This window comes from Mustela erminea, chromosome X (assembly GCF_009829155.1).
Source record: "Mustela erminea isolate mMusErm1 chromosome X, mMusErm1.Pri, whole genome shotgun sequence".
Classification (NCBI taxonomy): Eukaryota; Metazoa; Chordata; class Mammalia; order Carnivora; family Mustelidae; genus Mustela; species Mustela erminea.
This window is the reverse complement of record NC_045635.1, coordinates 127,108,353-127,127,963: the sequence shown is the minus strand read 5'-3', so window position 1 is coordinate 127,127,963 and position 19,611 is coordinate 127,108,353. Positions and strand designations below refer to the sequence as shown.

Here is a 19,611-nt window from a genome sequence, read left to right as displayed (position 1 = left end):
GGCAGTAAATATATACAAGTATTGTTTTAGAATGATTTAGAATTACCTAGCAGTCTGTACAAGATGGACTACAAGTGGGAAAAGACTTGAGGCTAAGAGTTGGTTTAGGTATGTTGACTTTACATGGCTCGTCTTTCAATCAGGCAAGGTCTATGAGTTATTTGGAGAAATAGGCTAGTTTTCAGCAGAGGGAATCATGAGTGGTTGTGAGGCCGGGCCTGAACTTTGCTTTTCAAGTGTGGAGAAAAGAGGATACAGAAATATAACAGACTCCTTGTATATCCCTTAAGGGCAAGTACAAAGTCTTCATGGCTTCCCTGGCATTTTATAGAATACTTGACACATAGGGAGAGCTCAGTAAGGGGCAAGTTTGATGTATGAGGGGTGGAGGAGACAGGTATCTCACAAGGACATCAGGAAAGCCTGTATTTCTAGATTATGCCCTCTCAACATGTTTACTAACGCCCACAGCTTTAGATCCATGCATGTGTTAAAACTATTGTTCAGCTGGTCATTCAACATTGCATTAAGGGTCTCTAGGATTCCCTATATTCAGAGAGCTTATAGGCCACTGGAGATAACCAGATTCATCAGGGATATGCAGCTCTCTCTTTGTTTTACTGGGAACTAGTGATGAATTAGGACTTTTGTAAGAAAGTGACGAATGCTACTCTATGAACACACATTTATATTCATACACTCTCATTTACTCTCACTTATACACCAGCATCCACAAATACATTCAGAAATATACATGCACACACACAAAAAAAATACACACTTGATAAAAAATAGTCCACATGCTATCCCAGGCACTTCACGAACACACATGTGCAAACAGATACCTAAATGCAGGAATCCTATGGAAACATATATGTAGCCCCTACCCAAACCAGCTACTCTTCCTGCTCCTTCCCCACCCAAGTTGACGCACATGGGTATGCAGAGGCCCTCCAGACATTTCAAACAATCCAGATATTCTATCTCTTGAAGTTTTGTATTCTACTTGCTTGTTTTTCTCCTCCACGATTAAGTAGAAATAACAGAATGGCTTTCCTGATATGGAGGGCAGACTTTAATCAAATAAACTTCAGGTTATTTTTAGCTGCACTTCTATCTTGTTACAAGGTAGAATAGCTATGATCACTCTGACTGGGAAGCACATTAATGGTGTTTTAAAATTTCTTTTTCCTGTACAACTGAGTATACTGTGACAATTGACCCTCAGTCAGGGATGATTTTTTGGGTGAAACATCAGAAAGTTGTCTGACTTTAACAACTAGCTGAAGCAACAAACCCAGCTCTCCTGAGACTACAGACTACTTGGGCAAGTAGATGAAAATTAGAGCTGGCTGGGTTCTTGAATCACTTTCAGCCAAATGGAATTTTGGTCCAGAATACTTTCTTAAGGAAATAGGGACAAGTTTCTTGTCCGTAAAGAAGAAAAACTGTGATGCCAGTTTGAACATTGAACCAGTATGACCCATAACCCTTTGCAGCCGTTGTAATCCTTACTCAAACACTAACCTTCACAGACATAGATCCTGAGTTTGACAAAAAGCTCCATTGGGGCACCTGGGTGGCTCAGTGGGTTAAAGCCTCTGTCTTCAGCTCAGGTCATGGTCTCAGGGTCCTGGAATTGGGCCCCACATGGGGCTCTCTGCTCAGCGGGAAGTCTGCTTCTCCCTCTCTATCTGCCTGCCTCTCTGCCTATTTGTGATCTCTCTCTGTCAAAATAAATAAATAAAATTTTTTAAAATGCTCCACTAAGGGCCGTATCTGTTTTGTTAACCTTCATATCACCAATACCTTATCAATGTTTGGCACATGGTAGACTAACAACTATTTGTTAAATGCAAGAATAAATGAGATGGCACAAATTAAATTTGAGGGGAAAATTATAACTGTACTCCTCCACTTGACTGAAAGTCCTTCAAAGTTAGAGAATATGTCTGATACATTTCTGTATCTCTAGCACCTAGCATAAGAACTGATACAATTCCCTTTTAAAGTGTTTACTGAAATGATATGAAACATTAGTAGCAAGCCATGCAGACAAAGAGTAAAGTAGCTTTCTTTAGGAGATACTATGGAATAGCAAGTCTAGTAAGTCCATTGGGCTACTAGTTTGGGTGGCTTTGCCACTTATGAATATAAAGAGATGTGACAATAGGGAATTGGGCAGATAGATGAAAGCAAACAGTAGTAGATGTTTCTGTGGGAAAAGTCAGAGAAAGAAAATTTATTAAAGAGTACAGATATAAATTGGAAACTGATTACAATGAGAATTTTATAGGCATCACAAATGAAAGTCTTGCATTAACCATTTGTAACAAATAAAGCTTGATGGTATAAAAAAAAATACATGGTGCTCCTCAGCAGTAACACCAATCCTATACCCATGCTCTTCCAGGAGACAGAACAAGGGATACAATTCCAATGTGAATTATCCAAGGCCATATGACCTTCTATGACTTTCTTTCTTTTTTTTTTTTTAAAGATTTTATTTATTTATTTGACAGAGAGAGATCACAAGTAGGCAGAGAGGCAGGCAGAGAGAGAGAGGAGGAAGCAGGCCCCCTGCTGAGCAGAGAGCCCGATGCGGGACTCGATCCCGGGACCCCAAGACCATGACCCGAGCTGAAGGCAGCGGCTTAACCCACTGAGCCACCCAGGTGCCCCTTCTATGACTTTTTATTTTTAGAAGAATTTACACCATTTTCTCAATCCATGTATGGAAAGAATGGTATAGGTAACAATGAAGAGAAGGTTGCAAAAAAATTAGTGAAAATGCAGTTTCATTGCCTCTTCTCTCTCAAATTGGTTATGTTTATTCCTTACCAGTGAGCAATGACTCTTGGCAAGTGGAAATTTTCCCTGGTCTCTCAAGAGCCTTTGAATCAGAATGCAGAGAAAGTGGGATACCGGCTTAGAAATGGAATGCTATGCATATGACCAGTGATTGGAAAGGAAGGTAGAAAGGTGACAGTTGATAATTCTCTAAGAGAGTAGATCTTAAGTGTTCTTACCACACACACACACAAACACAGGTGACTATATGAGGTGATAGAGGTGTTAATTTGATTGTGGTAATTATTTCACAGTGTATACATATATTAAATGATCACATTATACATCTTTACAAATCACATTGTACAACTTAAATGTATACGATTTTTATTTGACAATCATAACTCAGTAAAGCTGGAAAAAAAGAAAGCTAACAGCTGAGAAAATTTGGATGCTCTCCTAGTCTGAAACACCTTCTAAGCTAAACTTCCTAAGGCCCCAGATTTTGACATGCCACAGGTTCAGGGACCCAGGGTCTATCTTAATGTACTGATAAAGCTAGTGAGAAAATAAGGAGGACAAAGAGCATGTTAGTAGAGTCAGAATGAGAACAACTGGGAAACTTAAAATGCCAATTCTAGGTATTGTCAACGTCACTCTCTTCCCAGGGATGCTTTAACTGTTAAGATACCTGCTTGGTAACAACTGTCAGCTGCTACTTGTCGACAGAGAAACTTCCCAGGGTATACAGTGGACAGCCAGGTTATGAGGCAAGTAATACAATAAGAGAACTAATCAAATAGCCTAATGAAAAAAAAAAAAGAAAAAAGAGGCTATGAATATGAATTCATAAAAGATATAATCATGATTCTTTTTAACAGATGGTATATATTTTAGTCTGACTACTGTTTGTGAAAATCATGCAAAGTTACCAGAGTATCCAAAGACCATAAAAGAAGAAATTGGTGTTGATTAAAAAGAAATTAGCACAGAGACCTCTTTCCTGGTGGCAGTGGGCTTGAAATTGTTGTACCTGTTTCCTGCCTAGCACTGGAAAAAGTGGCTATGTTCATTTCAAGACCTCACTTACAAGTAGTAAGTCACAGAATGAAGGGGAGCCTTTGTCTATTTTGAAAGCCTCTTGGGCTGTCAGTTTCCTCTTATTCTATAAGATACTATACTCTCAGATGCAACATAGTTAGGAGTCCACATCTATGGGGTTTTGCCTAGGAATCCATGCCCAGAAATCTCCTGGCTACTTTTATGTGAAATAGATGGGCAGGCCACATAAACAATGCTAATAAGACTATTTCAAGGACTAAAAGCAATTGAAAGGGACAGGTGGATTATAATTCTTCAAAATTCAGAATGATGGTAAGAAGGCAAAGAGCAAAGGGGGGACTGTATCGTCAAAATAAGGGGGGAGTGGTCTACCTATGAGGCAATGAATGCCTTTACTGTAATGCAATTGTCAAGTACCTTAGCCGTAGAACCTGCTAAAATTAAATCAGACTTGTAGTCCCTTTCTAGAAGCCTGCTTTCATACACTGCACAGTGTTAGAGAATTGAAGACATTCAGGGTCTAACACTAAACCAGAAATTCTTCCCCAAGTGCTATAAGTCATCTTTGCCTAGTGTAGTGCCTTTCCCAGGGGGCAGATTTAAGTTTATTATCTGGTATATTTTATTTAAATGCCTCACAAAACAATGACATTTATTTGTCAGTTTGGAGGCCATCATTTTTTGAGAGTATACAAGGATTCAATTTGCAAAGAAGGAATTTATTTCATTGTTAGAATGGTCAGGTCAAAGTTGATTGCTTTTGGCCAAAGGTCATGCATGGTATACTTATGGAACAAATAATCACTATGTGATTTCCCCCAATAATTCTGACTATACAAAAAATAATGTTAAAAATGGATACCCATAACCTAGCTTTTTTAAATCTTAAAAATTTTTCCATGTTTTTTCTCATAATAAAAAAATCTTTGGTGATATAGATGAAGTCTCCTATGTACCTTATCCTGATTCCATTTTTCTCTCTCACTTTCTCCCCAATTAGAGATAATTAAAACAATGAATTTTCTTTTTTTGGTCATTTCTACACATATTCTAGACTTATAACTAAAAATGTGTATATCACATGGAATAGCAAATATTGCAATAAATAACACATAATGGTTTTGAAATTATAAATATATTTCAAACTATAAAATGGATCATAGCTTGTGTATTATTTTACAATTTTTTTCAACCATGTATCAGAAGTTATTGTTTTTGATACATTTAACTCTAATTCATTTATTTTAAGTGCTATACAGTATTTCAGTGTATGCATATTTTTTATTTATACATTTGTCCAATTATCTTGCCAATGTTCATTTAGGCTCTTTCTAAATTTTTTGCTATTATAAACACTGATAACAATAAATTCTTTTTTTAAAGATTTTATTTATTTATTTATTTGTTTATTTGAGAGAGAGAGATCACAAGTAGGCAGAGAGGCAGGCAGAGGGAGAGGAGGAAGCAGGCTCCCTGCTGAGCAGAGAGCCCGATGTGGAGCTCAATCCCAGAACCCTAAAATCATGACCTGAGCTGAAGGCAGAGGCTTAACCTGCTGAGCCACCCAGGCACCCCAAGAATAAACATTCGTGTACACATCTTCTTGAAAACAGGTTTGAGTTTTTGTAGGGTATGTACTTACAGATAATTTTTTTTTATTTGTAGCAGTTGTACATTTTTAACTTTTTTTTTTCAGATAGGGCCAAATTACAAACTTAATGGGTTGTAACAATTTATAATCCCACTGGCAGGGTATGAAAGGCTCATTTCTCCACAGTTTTGTTAACTTTCTATTATTACAGTATTTTTTTGCCATTCTGATGAGCATGTAATTGTGTCTAATTGATATTAGTGGCATTTTCCTGATTACCTTTGAGGTTAAGCACTCTTTTATGTGTTTAGTGGCCAATATGACCACTAAAAACAAAGTAACTTTGCCATCACCTACACTACAACCACCACAGCAGATCTTGTTTTTTCATGTTGACACTTCTGAACTGAACTGAAGTTTACTGTTGGAAATGCATGCGTGTGTGTGTGTGTGTGTGTGTGTGTGTGTGTGTGTGCATGTTTGTGTGATTGGTGTTTCTTAGGTCACTAGTCTGATTCTAGCTCCAAAACACTGGTAATTTAAGTTTTTTTTTATTTTTTTTATTTTTTTTATTTTTTTTTTTTTACTTATTTTTTTTTATTTTTATTTTTTTATTTCCAGCATAACAGTATTCATTATTTTTGCACCACACCCCGTGCTCCATGCAATCCGTGCCCTCTATAATACCCACCACCTGGTACCCCAACCTCCCACCCCCCGTCCCTTCAAAACCCTCAGATTGTTTTTCAGAGTCCATAGTCTCTCATGGTGCACCTCCCCTTCCAATTTCCCCCAACTCCCTTCTCCACTCTAAGTCCCCATGTCCTCCATGCTATTTGTTATGCTCCACAAATAAGTGAAACCATATGATAATTGACTCTCTCTGCTTGACTTATTTCACTCAGCATAATCTCTTCCAGTCCCGTCCATGTTGCTACAAAAGTTGGGTATTCATCCTTTCTGATGGAGGCATAATACTCTATCCCCAGGGGTACTATCATATGATCTCCTTGATATGAGGAAGTGGTGATGCAACATGGGGGCTTAAGTGGGTAGGAGAAGAATAAATGAAACAAGATGGGATTGGGAGGGAGACAAACCATAAGTGACTTTTAATCTCACAAAACAAACTGAGGGTTGCTGGGGGGAGGGGGTTTGGGAGAAGGGGGTGGGATTATGGACATTGGGGAGGGTATGTGCTTTGGTGAGTGCTGTGAAGTGTGTAAACCTGGTGATTCACAGACCTGTATTTTTTTTATTTTTTATAAACATATATTTTTATCCCAAGGGGTACAGGTCTGTGAATCACCAGGTTTACACACTTCACAGCACTCACCAAAGCACATACCCTCCCCAATGTCCATAATCCCACCCCCTTCTCCCAAACCCCCTCCCCCCAGCAACCCTCAGTTTGTTTTGTGAGATTAAGAGTCACTTATGATTTGTCTCCCTCCCAATCCCATCTTGTTTCATTTATTCTTCTCCTACCCACTTAAGCCCCCATGTTGCATCACCACTTCCTCATATCAGGGAGATCATATGATAGTTGTCTTTCTCTGCTTGACTTATTTCGCTAAGCATGATACGCTTAAGTTTTGATTCCTATCTTATGAAGGCAGAACTCATAATATGGGAGTTTCTATAAGATTTTCTAGAAAGGACAAACAAATGACAATGAACAGTAATAAATATAGATATACCTACTGTACATTTTATTAGTAGTTTTCTAAGGTGTGTATGTGTGTGTTTATAAATGTATTTGAAGTTTTGCAACTTCTCTTTTGTCCCCTATTAAGATGATTGCATGATTTCTCTCCTTCAATCTATTAATACAGTTAATTACATTAATAGTTTTCTTTAATGTAGGTCATCTTTTACATTCCTTGAAAAAAATCAGACTTGATAATGATTTTTAAATGCATGTATTAGTTTAACTATTATTTTTTTCATGATTCTTTGTATCTGTGTTCATAGAGGAGTTCCCAATTTAAACCACTTCTCAAGACCTCTCTACTCTTGTCACCCTATAATCTGTTCTTTACAAGATGGTAGTGATTATAACACACACACACACACACACTCTGACACACACACACATACACACAGAAAATAGTTTAATGGAACTTCAAGTACAAATTACCCAGTTCAAAAATAAACATTTTTTGGCCAATCTTATTTAATCTGTATTCCTACCCCTATCCCCAGTTGTTCACCCCATTTTGTCTCTTTTTCTTTATTAAAGTTATCAGGGGCTCCTTTTCTATATTATAAGTGTTGTCAAAGTAACCTGTTTTGGGTTTTGTTTATCATATGTATTTTTTATTTTTTGTTTTCTGTGTCACCAATTTTTGCATTTGTTTGGATAACTTTTTTCTTTCATTCTTCCTTCCCTCTCTCCCTCCCATCCATCCATACTTATTCCTTTTTTATTAGAAGCTCATCAGATCTCCACCATCTATGGGCCAGATGGAGGAGCACACAATGCAGGGACTAACACACATCATGAGTAGTGGCAGGGAGTGGAGGGAGCAGGGTGGTTTCAGGATGTCCATGGTTGGTTGGAGGTGGAAGGAAAGTAGGAAACAGAAGTAGAAGCCAGAGGTGCTCCTGTCACTGCTGCACCCCTGCCTTTCCCACAAGTTTCAATTATCTTTTTCTTTACTTTACTTGGGGTACTATGTGGTTCTTCTGGTTTCTTGAGATAGATTAGTTTAAGCTTTTATTTTTTTAAGGCTAACATTAAGGTTTCTTTATAGCTATCAATTTCCTTCCAAGTACCACTTGAGTGTCCCACTGAAAGATTTCATATTCTGTGAGCGCTTTCAGTGTTGTTCAGTCCTAATATCCATTATTGTTTTTCTTTGTTTCTTGAAATTTTTATAGTAGGGTTTTTAATTTTTACATGTAAAACTTTGCTATAAATATCTAATTTAATGCTTCATATTGAAAAAGATGGTTTGAAGGATATGAAATATTTATGTGTCTTGAGATTTGTTTTGTGACTTAGCACATGATCACTTATTTTTTATAAAAAATGTGTTTTACTAAGAGGTGATTAAGTCTATATATATACAGATACATATATATCTATCTATATAGAGATCTATCTATCTCTTAGCTCCCCTTATCATTTGGGTTTTTTGCCATTCTGATGAGCATGTAATGGTGTCTAATTGATATTAGTAGCATTTTCCTGATACTTATTTTAATCATACAAATCGTTCTGATTGTTCTTTCATTCACTGAGAATCAGTGGGTGTGTTACATTCTCCTTCTAATTCCAATTTGTCTTATATATTTTGAGTCCATGTTATCTCACACATAAAAATTTAGAATTGGTATTTTTCCATTGAATATACTTTATTTTTTAATGTAATGATATTTTTATCCCAAAGGAAAATGTTTGTCTTATAGTCCACTCTGTATGTTATAGCTTTACTACATTATTTTGATATTATTTTCCCATATATATGTTTCTATTGCTTTACTTTTAACCTGTGTTTTTATGTTTCTTTAGGCATGACTCATATATGCATAACATGTGGCTACACTATTTATCCTTAGAATATATTGTTTCTACTATCTCATTTGTTCTTTTCCCCATGTTTTTACATGTTTTGTTTTTACTTGTCTTCTATAGATTGAAGCATTTTCTATATTCCCAATTGTTTTTCTCTACTATTTTATAAGTTTTATATTTTGTGTCTAGTACATTTTTTTAGTGGTTACTTTAAACATTAACATGCATACTCGACCTAAAGTTAAATATCTCCACTCTCCTCCCAAGTAATACAACAATGCATTAACCAACATATCTCTAATCCCTCCTTCCATTAGATTTACTCTAGTTATTTGTTCCACCTAGTTTTGTTAGCCCTTATTATCATTTGTAGAGAGCCAGTATTTGTTTAGTTTAACCATATGTTGGTTAATAGTTGTGCTCCTTCTTCTATCTTCCTGTTATTTTAATTTTCAACTACATTAAGAACTTATTTTAATAGTTCTTTTCATGAGGATTTATTCAATCATTTCTTTATCAAAAATATTTATATTTCATATTTTCTGATGCTCTTTGGTGGAGGAGTGCAAGATGGTGGAATAGGATGACCTTAAGCTTGCCCCTTCCCATATTTATAACTAGATAACACATCTAAGTCAATAAATGAGAGAGTGCTCCAAAGACTGGCAGAATAAACTTCACAACCAAATGTAGAGAAGAAGTGCATCAGAGAGGTTGGGAAGGGCAGAACCAGTAGTGGAGAGCTGCCCACAGAAGGGATGGAACTGTGGTCATGGAGAGGAGAAAGCACAAGGGAGCCCACACAGGGAAAATAAATCCTTGTGACATCTGGCTTTGAAAAACAGAGGGGCTGAATTCCATTAATTTGTATAACTGGCAGGACTTGGAGCCTGGAGTTTTAAAAGTCAGCTGACTCAGCATTGGGTAAGCTGGAAGGGTAACTGATAGCCAGGTCCCTGCCCTTAAAAAGACAACAAACTGAGGAAAAGCAACATAGAAGTGACAGCTTGCACAACTGGAGGGAGATCTGTTTATATTTTTGTGGAGTGTATTGGGGAACTTCTCTGGGAACAAAGAAGCTGTGGTGCCATTTTCTTTCCCTCCCCCCCCCCAGATAAACTCAGAGCCACCTGTGAGAGGTGGGACTACACAGACACTTGCTACCTAAACTGTTAGCAGTGTGTCCCACGTTCAAGTTTTCCTAAGGACTGGTCCATTCTAAGCTTGCTGGCCTGTGTCCTGGACTTAATATAATTTTTTTTTTTTAAATTTTTTCAATTTATTTATTTTCAGAAAAACAGTATTCATTATTTTTTCACCACACCCAGTGCTCCATGCAATCCGTGCCCTCTATAATACCCACCACCTGGTACCCCAACCTCCCACCCCCCTGCCACTTCAAACTCCTCAGATTGTTTTTCAGAGTCCATAGTCTCTCATGATTCACTTCCCCTTCCAATTTACCCCAAGTCCCTTCTCCTCTCTAACACCCCTTGTCCTCCATGATATTTGTTATGCTCCACAAATAAGTGAAACCATATGATAATTGACTCTCACTGCTTGACTGATTTCACTCAGCATAATCTCTTCCAGTCCCGTCCATGTTGCTACAAAAGTTGGGTATTCATCCTTTCTGATGGAGGCTTAATATAAATTTTATATTTACATTGCACATGCCCCACCCTGCTTTTGCCTTGCGGTGCTGCACCCATGTGGCCACCATGCTTAGGGATCCTGCCTATTGCTAGTGGCTCAGTATAAACTTTGTTAATGCCACGTGTGCACCTTGACCAGCAACTGCATGCACAGATACTTTGTACCCCTGGCTACCTCCACTGCTGCATGCCTCACCCTTGATTACCACTGTGATTTGAGGGATCAGCCTAGGACTAGCAGCTCAGTGCAAATTTTGCTAACACCAACATCTCACCCCTGCACCCTCCTATGGTCTATGCTCTCCCTCAGAGCTAGTATGTCTGGGTCTCACACCACAGAGTGCACACACAGCCCACAACAGGCAGAAAGTCAGTGCAGAATTCTGGACTGAAAAGGAAGGCTACACAGACATAACAGCAGGATGCAAGCAACACACATAGGAGGCTTCCTTGAAGTGCCAGGTTCTGATGAACAGGGGTCACTACACTGCAGGGCACTACAGAAACTCTTCTTCATAAAGCCACTACTTTCAAGAGGAAAATGTGTAGCTGACTTTCCTAAAACAGAGAAAAAGACACAGAGAGGTATCAAAATGAAAAGACAGAGGAATTTGTTCCAAATGAAAGAATACAAAAAAATCACAATAGAATATCTAAGTGAAACTGAAATAAGTCATATGCTTGATAGAGAATTTAAGGCAATGATCATAAAGATACTCATTGGACTTGAGAAAAGAGTAGAGGACATCAGCGAGACCCTTCACAAAGAGATAAAAAATAACATATCAGAGATGAAGAACTCTATAAATGTAATTAAAAATACAATAGATGGAACACATGTAAGCTACAGGAAGCAGAGCATCATATCAGTGACATGGATGATAGAACAATTGAAAGCAATCCAGCTGAACAGATAAGAGACAGATAATGCATAATGAGAATAGACTTAGGGAACTCAGAGAACACATCAACCATAATCATATTAATATTATAGGGATCCCAGAAGAAAAAGAGAGAGAAAGGGATACAGGAAATATATTTGAAGAAATAATAACTGAAAACTTCCTGAATCTGGAGAAGGAAACAGATGTCCAGTTCAGGAGGCACAGTGATCCCCCAACACATTCAACCCAAGGAAGTCCACAAAGACACATAGTAATAAAATGGTAAAAAAAAAAAGGATACAAAAAGAATTTTAAATGTTACAAAAGAAAAGAAGACAGTTACATACAAAGGAAACCCAATAAAAATCAGCTGATTTTTCAGGAGAAACTTTGCAGGCTAGAAGCGGGTATTGTGATATATTCAGATTGCAGAAAGGGAAAAATCTGCAGCCAAGAATACTCTATCCAGCAAAGCTATCATTCAGAATAGAAGGAGAGATAAAAAGTTTCTCAGACAAACAAAAAACTAAAGGAGTTCATGACAACTAAACAACACCTACAAGAAATACTAAAGGGGACTTTTTGACAGGAAAAAAAAAAAAAGCCCATAAATAGAAGTAAGAAAAGTAGGAAACACAAAAGTGTAAAAATAAGTATATCTGTAAAATTGAGTCAAGGGACTCTTGACACACTTACATCAACAGACAGAGCATCTAAATAGAAAATCAACAAAGAAACAGTGGCTTTGAATGACACAATAGACTAGATGGGTTTAACAGTTATATTCAGAACATTCTATCCTAAAACAGCAGAATACATATTATTTTCAAGTGCATGTAGAACATCCTCCAGAATAGATCACATTTTAGGCCATAAAACAAGTGATAGCAATTTCAAAAAGATCAAAGTAATACCATGCATGCTTTCTGACAACATGCTATGAAACTGGAAATCAACCAAAAAAAAAAAAATCTGCAAAAAGTACAAATACATGGAGGTTAAATAATATGCTACTAAACAATGAATAAGCCAAACAAGAAATCAATGAAAAAATTTAAAAGTACATGGAAACAAATGAAAATGAAAACACAATGGTCCAAAATGTTTGCGATGGTCCTAAAGGAGGAAGTTTATAGAAATACAGGCCCACATCAAGAAGCAAGAAATATCTCAAATAAGCAACCTAACATTATACTCAAAGGAGCTAGATAAAGAACAACAAACCAAACAAAACCAGCAGATGGAGTGAAATAAAAGAATATTAGAGCAGAAATAAATGATATAGAAATGAGAAAAGGAATTGAATAGATCAGTGAAACAAGGAACTTGTTCTTTGAAAAGATCAATAAAATTGATAAACCTCTAGCCAGATTCATCAAAAAGAGAGAGAAAAAAAAGTACTCAAAATTAGAAATGAAGGAGGAGAAATAGTCAACACCTTAGAAATACAATTTTAAAACAAAAGTCCAGGACTAGACGGCATCACAGGGAAATTCTACTAAACATTTAAATAAGAGTTAATACCTATTCTTCTCAAACATTTCCAAAGAATAGAAGGAAAGCTTCTAAGTTCATTCTGTGAGGCCAGTATCACCCTGATACCAAAACCAGATAAAGACAAACACCACAAATAAGAAAACTACAGGCCAATAGCTCTCATGAACATGAATGCAAAATTCCTAAATAAAATATTAGCAACCGGATCACAACAACATATTTTAAAAAAATCATTCATCACAATCAAGTGGGATTTATTCCCAGCATGCAGGGTGATTCGGTATTCACAAATCAATTAAAATACATCATGTTAATAAAAGAAAAGATTAAAATCCTCATGATGATTTCAACAGATACAGAAAAAGCATTTCACAAAATACAACATTCATTCAGGATAAAAAAAATCCCTCAACAAAGTAGAATTGGAGGGAACCTACCACAACATAATAAAAGCCACATATGAAAATCCCACAACCAACATCATCCTCCATGGGAAAATACTGAGAGCATTTCCCCTAAGGTCAGGAATAAGATAAGGATGTCCACTCTCACCACTTTTTTTCAACATAGTACTGGGAGCTTTAGTCATAGCAGTTAGACAACAAAAAGAAATAAAAGGCATCCAAATCAGTAAGAAAGAAGTAAAACTTTCATTATTTGCAGATTATATGATACTATATGTAGAAAACCCCAAAGATTCCACGAAAAACCAACTAGAACTGATTAATGATTTCAGTAAATCCACAGGATACAAAATCAATGTGCAGAAATCTGTTCCATTTCTATACATTAACAATGAAACAGCAGAAAGCAACATTAAGAAAACAATCCCATTTACAACTGGGCCAAAAATAATAAGACTCCTAGGAATAAACTTGAGCAAAGGGAGAAAGGCATATACACTAAAAACAATAAAACATTGATGCAAAAAATTGAAGACAACACAAATAAATGGAAAGAGATTCCATGCTCATAGATTGGAAGAACAAATATTTTTTTAAAATATGTATATAACCTAAAGCAAACTAAACATTTAATGTAATCCCTATCAAACTACCAACAGCATTTTTCACAGAACTAGAACAAAAAACCCAAACATTTATATGAAACCACAAAGACACCAATTTCCAAATCAATTTTGAAGAAGAGAAGCAAAATAGAAGGAACCACAATTACAGATTTCAAGTTACATTCGGAAGCTATAGTAATCAAAACAGCTTGGAAATAACACATAAATAGACACATCAATAGAATAGAGTAGAAAACCTATAAATAAACTCACAATTATATGGTCAAGTAAACAACGTAGGGGGCAAGAATATCCAATGGGAAAAGATGGTCTCTTCAACAAATGGTGTTGAGAAAACTCGACAGCAACATGTAAGAGAATGAAACTAGAACATATTCTTATACCACACACAAAAACAAATTCAAAACAGATTAAAGATCTGAATCTGAGACTTGAAACCATAAAGTCCTAGAAGAGAATTCAGGCAGTAGAGGTATCCCCACATTGAAGCAAATTCCTATGTTAATTTCTCAGCTTGTAAACTCAAAATCAGGAAGATACTGTGTATTTAGGCATCAATCCCATGTAAAATTAGATTTGAGGTTGCTAAATCTCAGTAGAAATGCTTCCCTTAAACCCCTCTCCATCCAGAATCCATGCTTGGTTAGACACATTTCCTTATAGAATTTTCGTGTTGTAGAATGGTTTTATCTAGTACATTTTCCCTAGTTCTCCTTTTTGTTGCAGTTGGAACCATTCAGGGTCTTGGCTTTATGTGGGAGTCTAGTTCTACCTTTTTACCCAGAACAGTCTTGATTTATACCAATTGTCCTATCATAGTTTTTGATAAAAACTCTTTTGACTCTCAAATATGTCCCAATTTAGATATTTATATAATATTCTAATCCTTAGTCAGAACTGTGCTTGGTATGCTAGAAAAAGGGAAAAGCCAGACTGGCTGATTTGTAGAGGGAAGAGTACTTGAAGGAGAGCTCAGAGAAGAAGATAAGGATCAATTTATGAAGTGCTTTCTAGGTAAGAGAAGGATATTGAAACTTACGTATGACTAAAAGTCATTAAGGTATTTTTTTTTTATTTCCAGCATAACAGTATTCATTATTTTTGCACCACACCCCGTGCTCCATGCAATCCGTGCCCTCTATAATACCCACCACCTGGTACCCCAACCTCCCACCCCCCGTCCCTTCAAAACCCTCAGATTGTTTTTCAGAGTCCATAGTCTCTCCTGGTTCACCTCCCCTTCCAATTTCCCCCAACTCCCTTCTCCACTCTAAGTCCCCATGTCCTCCATGCTATTTGTTATGCTCCACAAATAAGTGAAACCATATGATAATTGACTCTCTCTGCTTGACTTATTTCACTCAGCATAATCTCTTCCAGTCCCGTCCATGTTGCTACAAAAGTTGGGTATTCATCCTTTCTGATGGAGGCATAATACTCTATCCCCAGGGGTACAGGTCTGTGAATCACCAGGTTTACACACTTCACAGCACTCACCAAAGCACATACCCTCCCCAATGTCCATAATCCCACCCCCTTCTCCCAAACCCCCTCCCCCCAGCAACCCTCAGTTTGTTTTGTGAGATTAAAAGTCACTTATGGTTTGTCTCCCTCCCAATCCCATCTTGTTTCATTTATTCTTCTCCTACCCACTTAAGCCCCCATGTTGCATCACCACTTCCTCATATCAGGGAGATCATATGATAGTTGTCTTAAGCCACAGAGTTTTAGGCAGCTTCTTTATTATATCTGGATATCTAAAAGTGTCCCCCATGCCTCGGGCAGTTTAGTGATCAGAGATCTGGGTAAGGTTTGCCCTGAGATTTGGGGACTCAACCTCTCAGTTGTTTTCTTGCTTTCAGGACTTTATCCTGAATTTTCAGCTCTCTGACTAGCCTTGGGGCCTATCCTCTGAGATATTAAGCCAGTGCATTTTCTGATTTCTGCCAAGCTTACAAACATCACTCAGCATAGTTTTGTAATCTGTCATTTAGTGGAAGACTACCCTCTGGTTTCTGCCTGCATTTTTTTTTTAACAGAGTCCCAAAGTCTTGTTCATATGTGTGTAGTGTAATGGTCAACCAAAATTTGGGGCAGAGTATATATGCAGATTTGGGGTCTCATCCCTCTGTGACTGTCTTGCTTCCAGGAGTACCAACCCTAAATTTCCAGATTATTTCCCACCTTGAGCCAGTAAAGCTGTAGTATCTGCCACAGGAATTCTAAGTTTGGGGGGCACACATTGCTACTGCCATCTTTTAAGGGTAAATTTTCTTCAAGTTTTTGTCTGCTTACATTTGTACCCCATTGCTTTCAAATAGGTTATTTTCCCTTCTTCTTCTCTTCTCTCTTTATGTTTTAATTTTATAATTAATAGCTACATGAAGGTATAGCCGAACAGTTTAGTCAACTATTACGAAAACCTGAAACATTTGTTATTTTAATTTATAGTTAGATTAACAGCAATTTTGAAAAAAAATTGCATGTTTATTAACATTTTTTATCTATTTTATGAATTTTCTGGTATGCTATTTACCCATTTTTCTGTTTGTCTATTTTTATTTATAGGAAAGAGTTCCTTATTTATCAAAGATAATAAAAATATAAACTCATCAGTTGTATTTTGTGAGACTCAACTGAAATGTGTTTTGAAACTTAAGGTTTTCATTTTCTGGTGATTGTAATATTGGCCTTTAATGTACATATTGGATCATTTAGTAGAGGAGACAAGGTAAGGAGTTTGTTCTTATTAGAGATGCTACTGCATAGAGAACAGAGCTCTTGCCTTTCCATAAAGCACTCTCGTGTCAGCTTGTATGACATGTGAGGAATTGTTGGCAGTGAACTTCCTCAACAAAATCTTATCAGATATGTTATTTTCATAATTATTGATCACCATGGCTTCATTTTTCAATCATAATCATTTGCCAGACTTCCAGTCTATTAATATACTGCTGCTTCTGTGCATTGGAGGAAATATTGCAAATTGATTAATATTTGTTAAGGGCACTATAGGTCCTCATCAGAACTATGTTCATTGTTCTCTGTTTTTTGTCCCTAGGAGTACACCATTGATGTATTTTTTCGACAGACATGGCATGATGAAAGATTGAAATTTGATGGCCCCATGAAGATCCTTCCACTGAACAATCTCCTGGCTAGTAAGATCTGGACCCCTGACACCTTCTTTCACAATGGCAAGAAATCAGTAGCCCATAACATGACCACACCTAACAAGCTGCTCAGACTGGTGGACAATGGAACCCTCCTCTACACAATGAGGTCAGTGAGTGGTACCTCCCATCTAAAGCATATTCAGGGTAGGGCTTGAAAACAGCATGTTTTAGGCTATCTATTGAAAGTTCTGTTAAGTTTACAGATTAGAAATGGACATTTAGTATATACTGCTTTATATATTTGCAGGTATACACATTCATAGAGACATATATTATAGATATACAAATAAATAAGAGAGTTGAACATACGAACATTCTCAGACACACAGAGATATATGTTCAAGATGTATAAATGTATCCATACTCAGAGACACATATAGCCTAACATGTAAGCATATACATATTCAAAGGTCTTAAATTCAAATACTCACAGCTATATACACAGGAAGAGCACTGTGATAGTCAGAATAAGCTGTTTAACTGCAGCAAAAAACTTTCCCTATAATGCAGAATTGTGAGAATCAAATGAGATAATGATGGATATTTTCAGAAGCACACAATGTTATATATAATATATAAAAAATTACAACATATCTTTTATGCCACATTGCCTGGGAATGCTGAGGAGTTTGATGTAAGTGAGGTATCTAATTAACCTAAGAATGTTTCTTTTTTTTAAAATTTTAAAAGACTTTATTTATTTGAGAGAGAGAATGCACAAGCAGGGCCAGGGGCAGAGGAAGAGGAAAAGAGAGAAGCAGACTCCCCACTGAGCAGGGAGCCCAATGCAGGTGTCAATCCCAGGACCCTGAGATTATTACCTGAGCTAAAGGTAGCTGCTTTTTTTTTTTTTTTCACTGAGCCAGTGAAGTGACCCTAGAATGTTTCTTTAAATATCATTTATATACAGAGGCACCTGGGTGGCTCAGTTGGTTAAGCATCCAGCTCTTGGTTTTGGTTCAAGTCAGGCTTTCAATGCTGTGAGATCAAACCCTGCATCAGGCTCCACACTCAGGGCAGAGTATGCTTGAGATTTTGTCTCTTCCTCTCCCTCTGCCTCTCCCCCTCTCATGTTCTTACTCTAAAATAAATAAATCTTTAAAAGAAATAAATATAATTCTTACACACACACACACACACACACATATATGTATGTGTGTGTGTGTGTGTGTGTGTGTATAGCGTAATTTTGCCTTCAAAAAGAATGACTTTAAAAACATTTCCAGTTCCATAATATTCTTTGTCCCTAAACACTAAAAAACTTTCATGGTTCTTGTTTTGTGTTTTTGTTAATTCCTATTCTGCCAGTTGTCCTAAAGCTCCCTCACACATTAATGAATATCAGTTTTAAGTAACTGAATTAACATTATTGAATGGAAAAAATTTGATCTTTCAGTGCAGATTCTGTGGCTGTTTTAACTTTTTTTGTTGTTTTGTACAATGAAACTGAAATATGTGGTGAATACATGAAGTGACCTTTCCTATATCCTAGTCTTCCATTACCTTAAACTTGTTCTTTATTGATGTTTTTCCTGAAAGAATTTGGTAGAGGAGAAGATAGGCAAGGAAGAATGAATACCAAATGGATACTTGAGAGAAAAGTTGAATTATAGAGGAGGAGCTGAGAAACTAGAGAAGAAATGAGAATAGAATAAAGAGTGATAGAGAAAAGAGGGAAAGTGGATAGAAGTGGGAAAAAGAAGGTGGAGAGAAGGGAAGAATAATCTGGAGAAAAGATCAATAAAATTAACATATATATTTCATTGATCTTTTCTCAGATCTTATATATTTACATATGTATGTATGTGTGTGACTGTATACAGACACATATGTAAGTGTATATATGTATATGTGTGTATATATATATGTGTGTGTGCATCTGCATGTGTGTTTTAGAGCACCTGATTATTAGTATTAGCATTCATTTTTGTACTATTCAGTAAGTAGAATGTAGCCACGATAATTGTAGGTGTTAAGGGGAGGAAAGAGGAAGTATATTTTAGGCAGAGAAAACCAAGTTAGCCGTTACAAGCAATGGAATGGTTTCCTTCAACAGAAGCAATAGAATGAGGTGGTCAGTTTTTAATTTACATATGCCACTCCAGTTACAGTGTAAAGAATGTATTTGAAAGGAACAAAACTGGAGTTATAGAAATGGGTTAGTAGACAGCTTAAATAGTCTGGGCAAGGAGTGGTAAAGTTCTCATTCAGAGCAGCGGATTAAGACGGAGAAGGGGAGAGACATTGAGGAAATAGTAAAAACAGCCAACGTTAGAATGACAGGAAGGACGGGATTAAGGTTATAAGTACCCAAATAACATGGGCGAATGATGGTGCTGCAAACTGGGGCAGATCATATAAAAGTTGGAAGAAAGTTAGGATAAATCTGCAAGGTTAATTTTTGGG

At 36.7% G+C, this 19,611-nt stretch overlaps 1 protein-coding gene across 4 annotated transcripts in view; it reads left to right on the top strand.

Annotated features, from left to right (window-relative positions):
* Nucleotides 1–19,611, top strand: part of GABRA3 (gamma-aminobutyric acid type A receptor subunit alpha3) — a 402,002-nt gene that overhangs the window by 279,619 nt on the left and 102,772 nt on the right. For all 4 annotated transcript variants that reach the window (XM_032330182.1, XM_032330179.1, XM_032330180.1 and 1 more), the window contains exon 5: nucleotides 17,091–17,311. In XM_032330182.1, coding sequence (XP_032186073.1) covers nucleotides 17,091–17,311 — 221 coding nt within the window. The remainder of the gene's footprint in view (nucleotides 1–17,090; nucleotides 17,312–19,611) is intronic.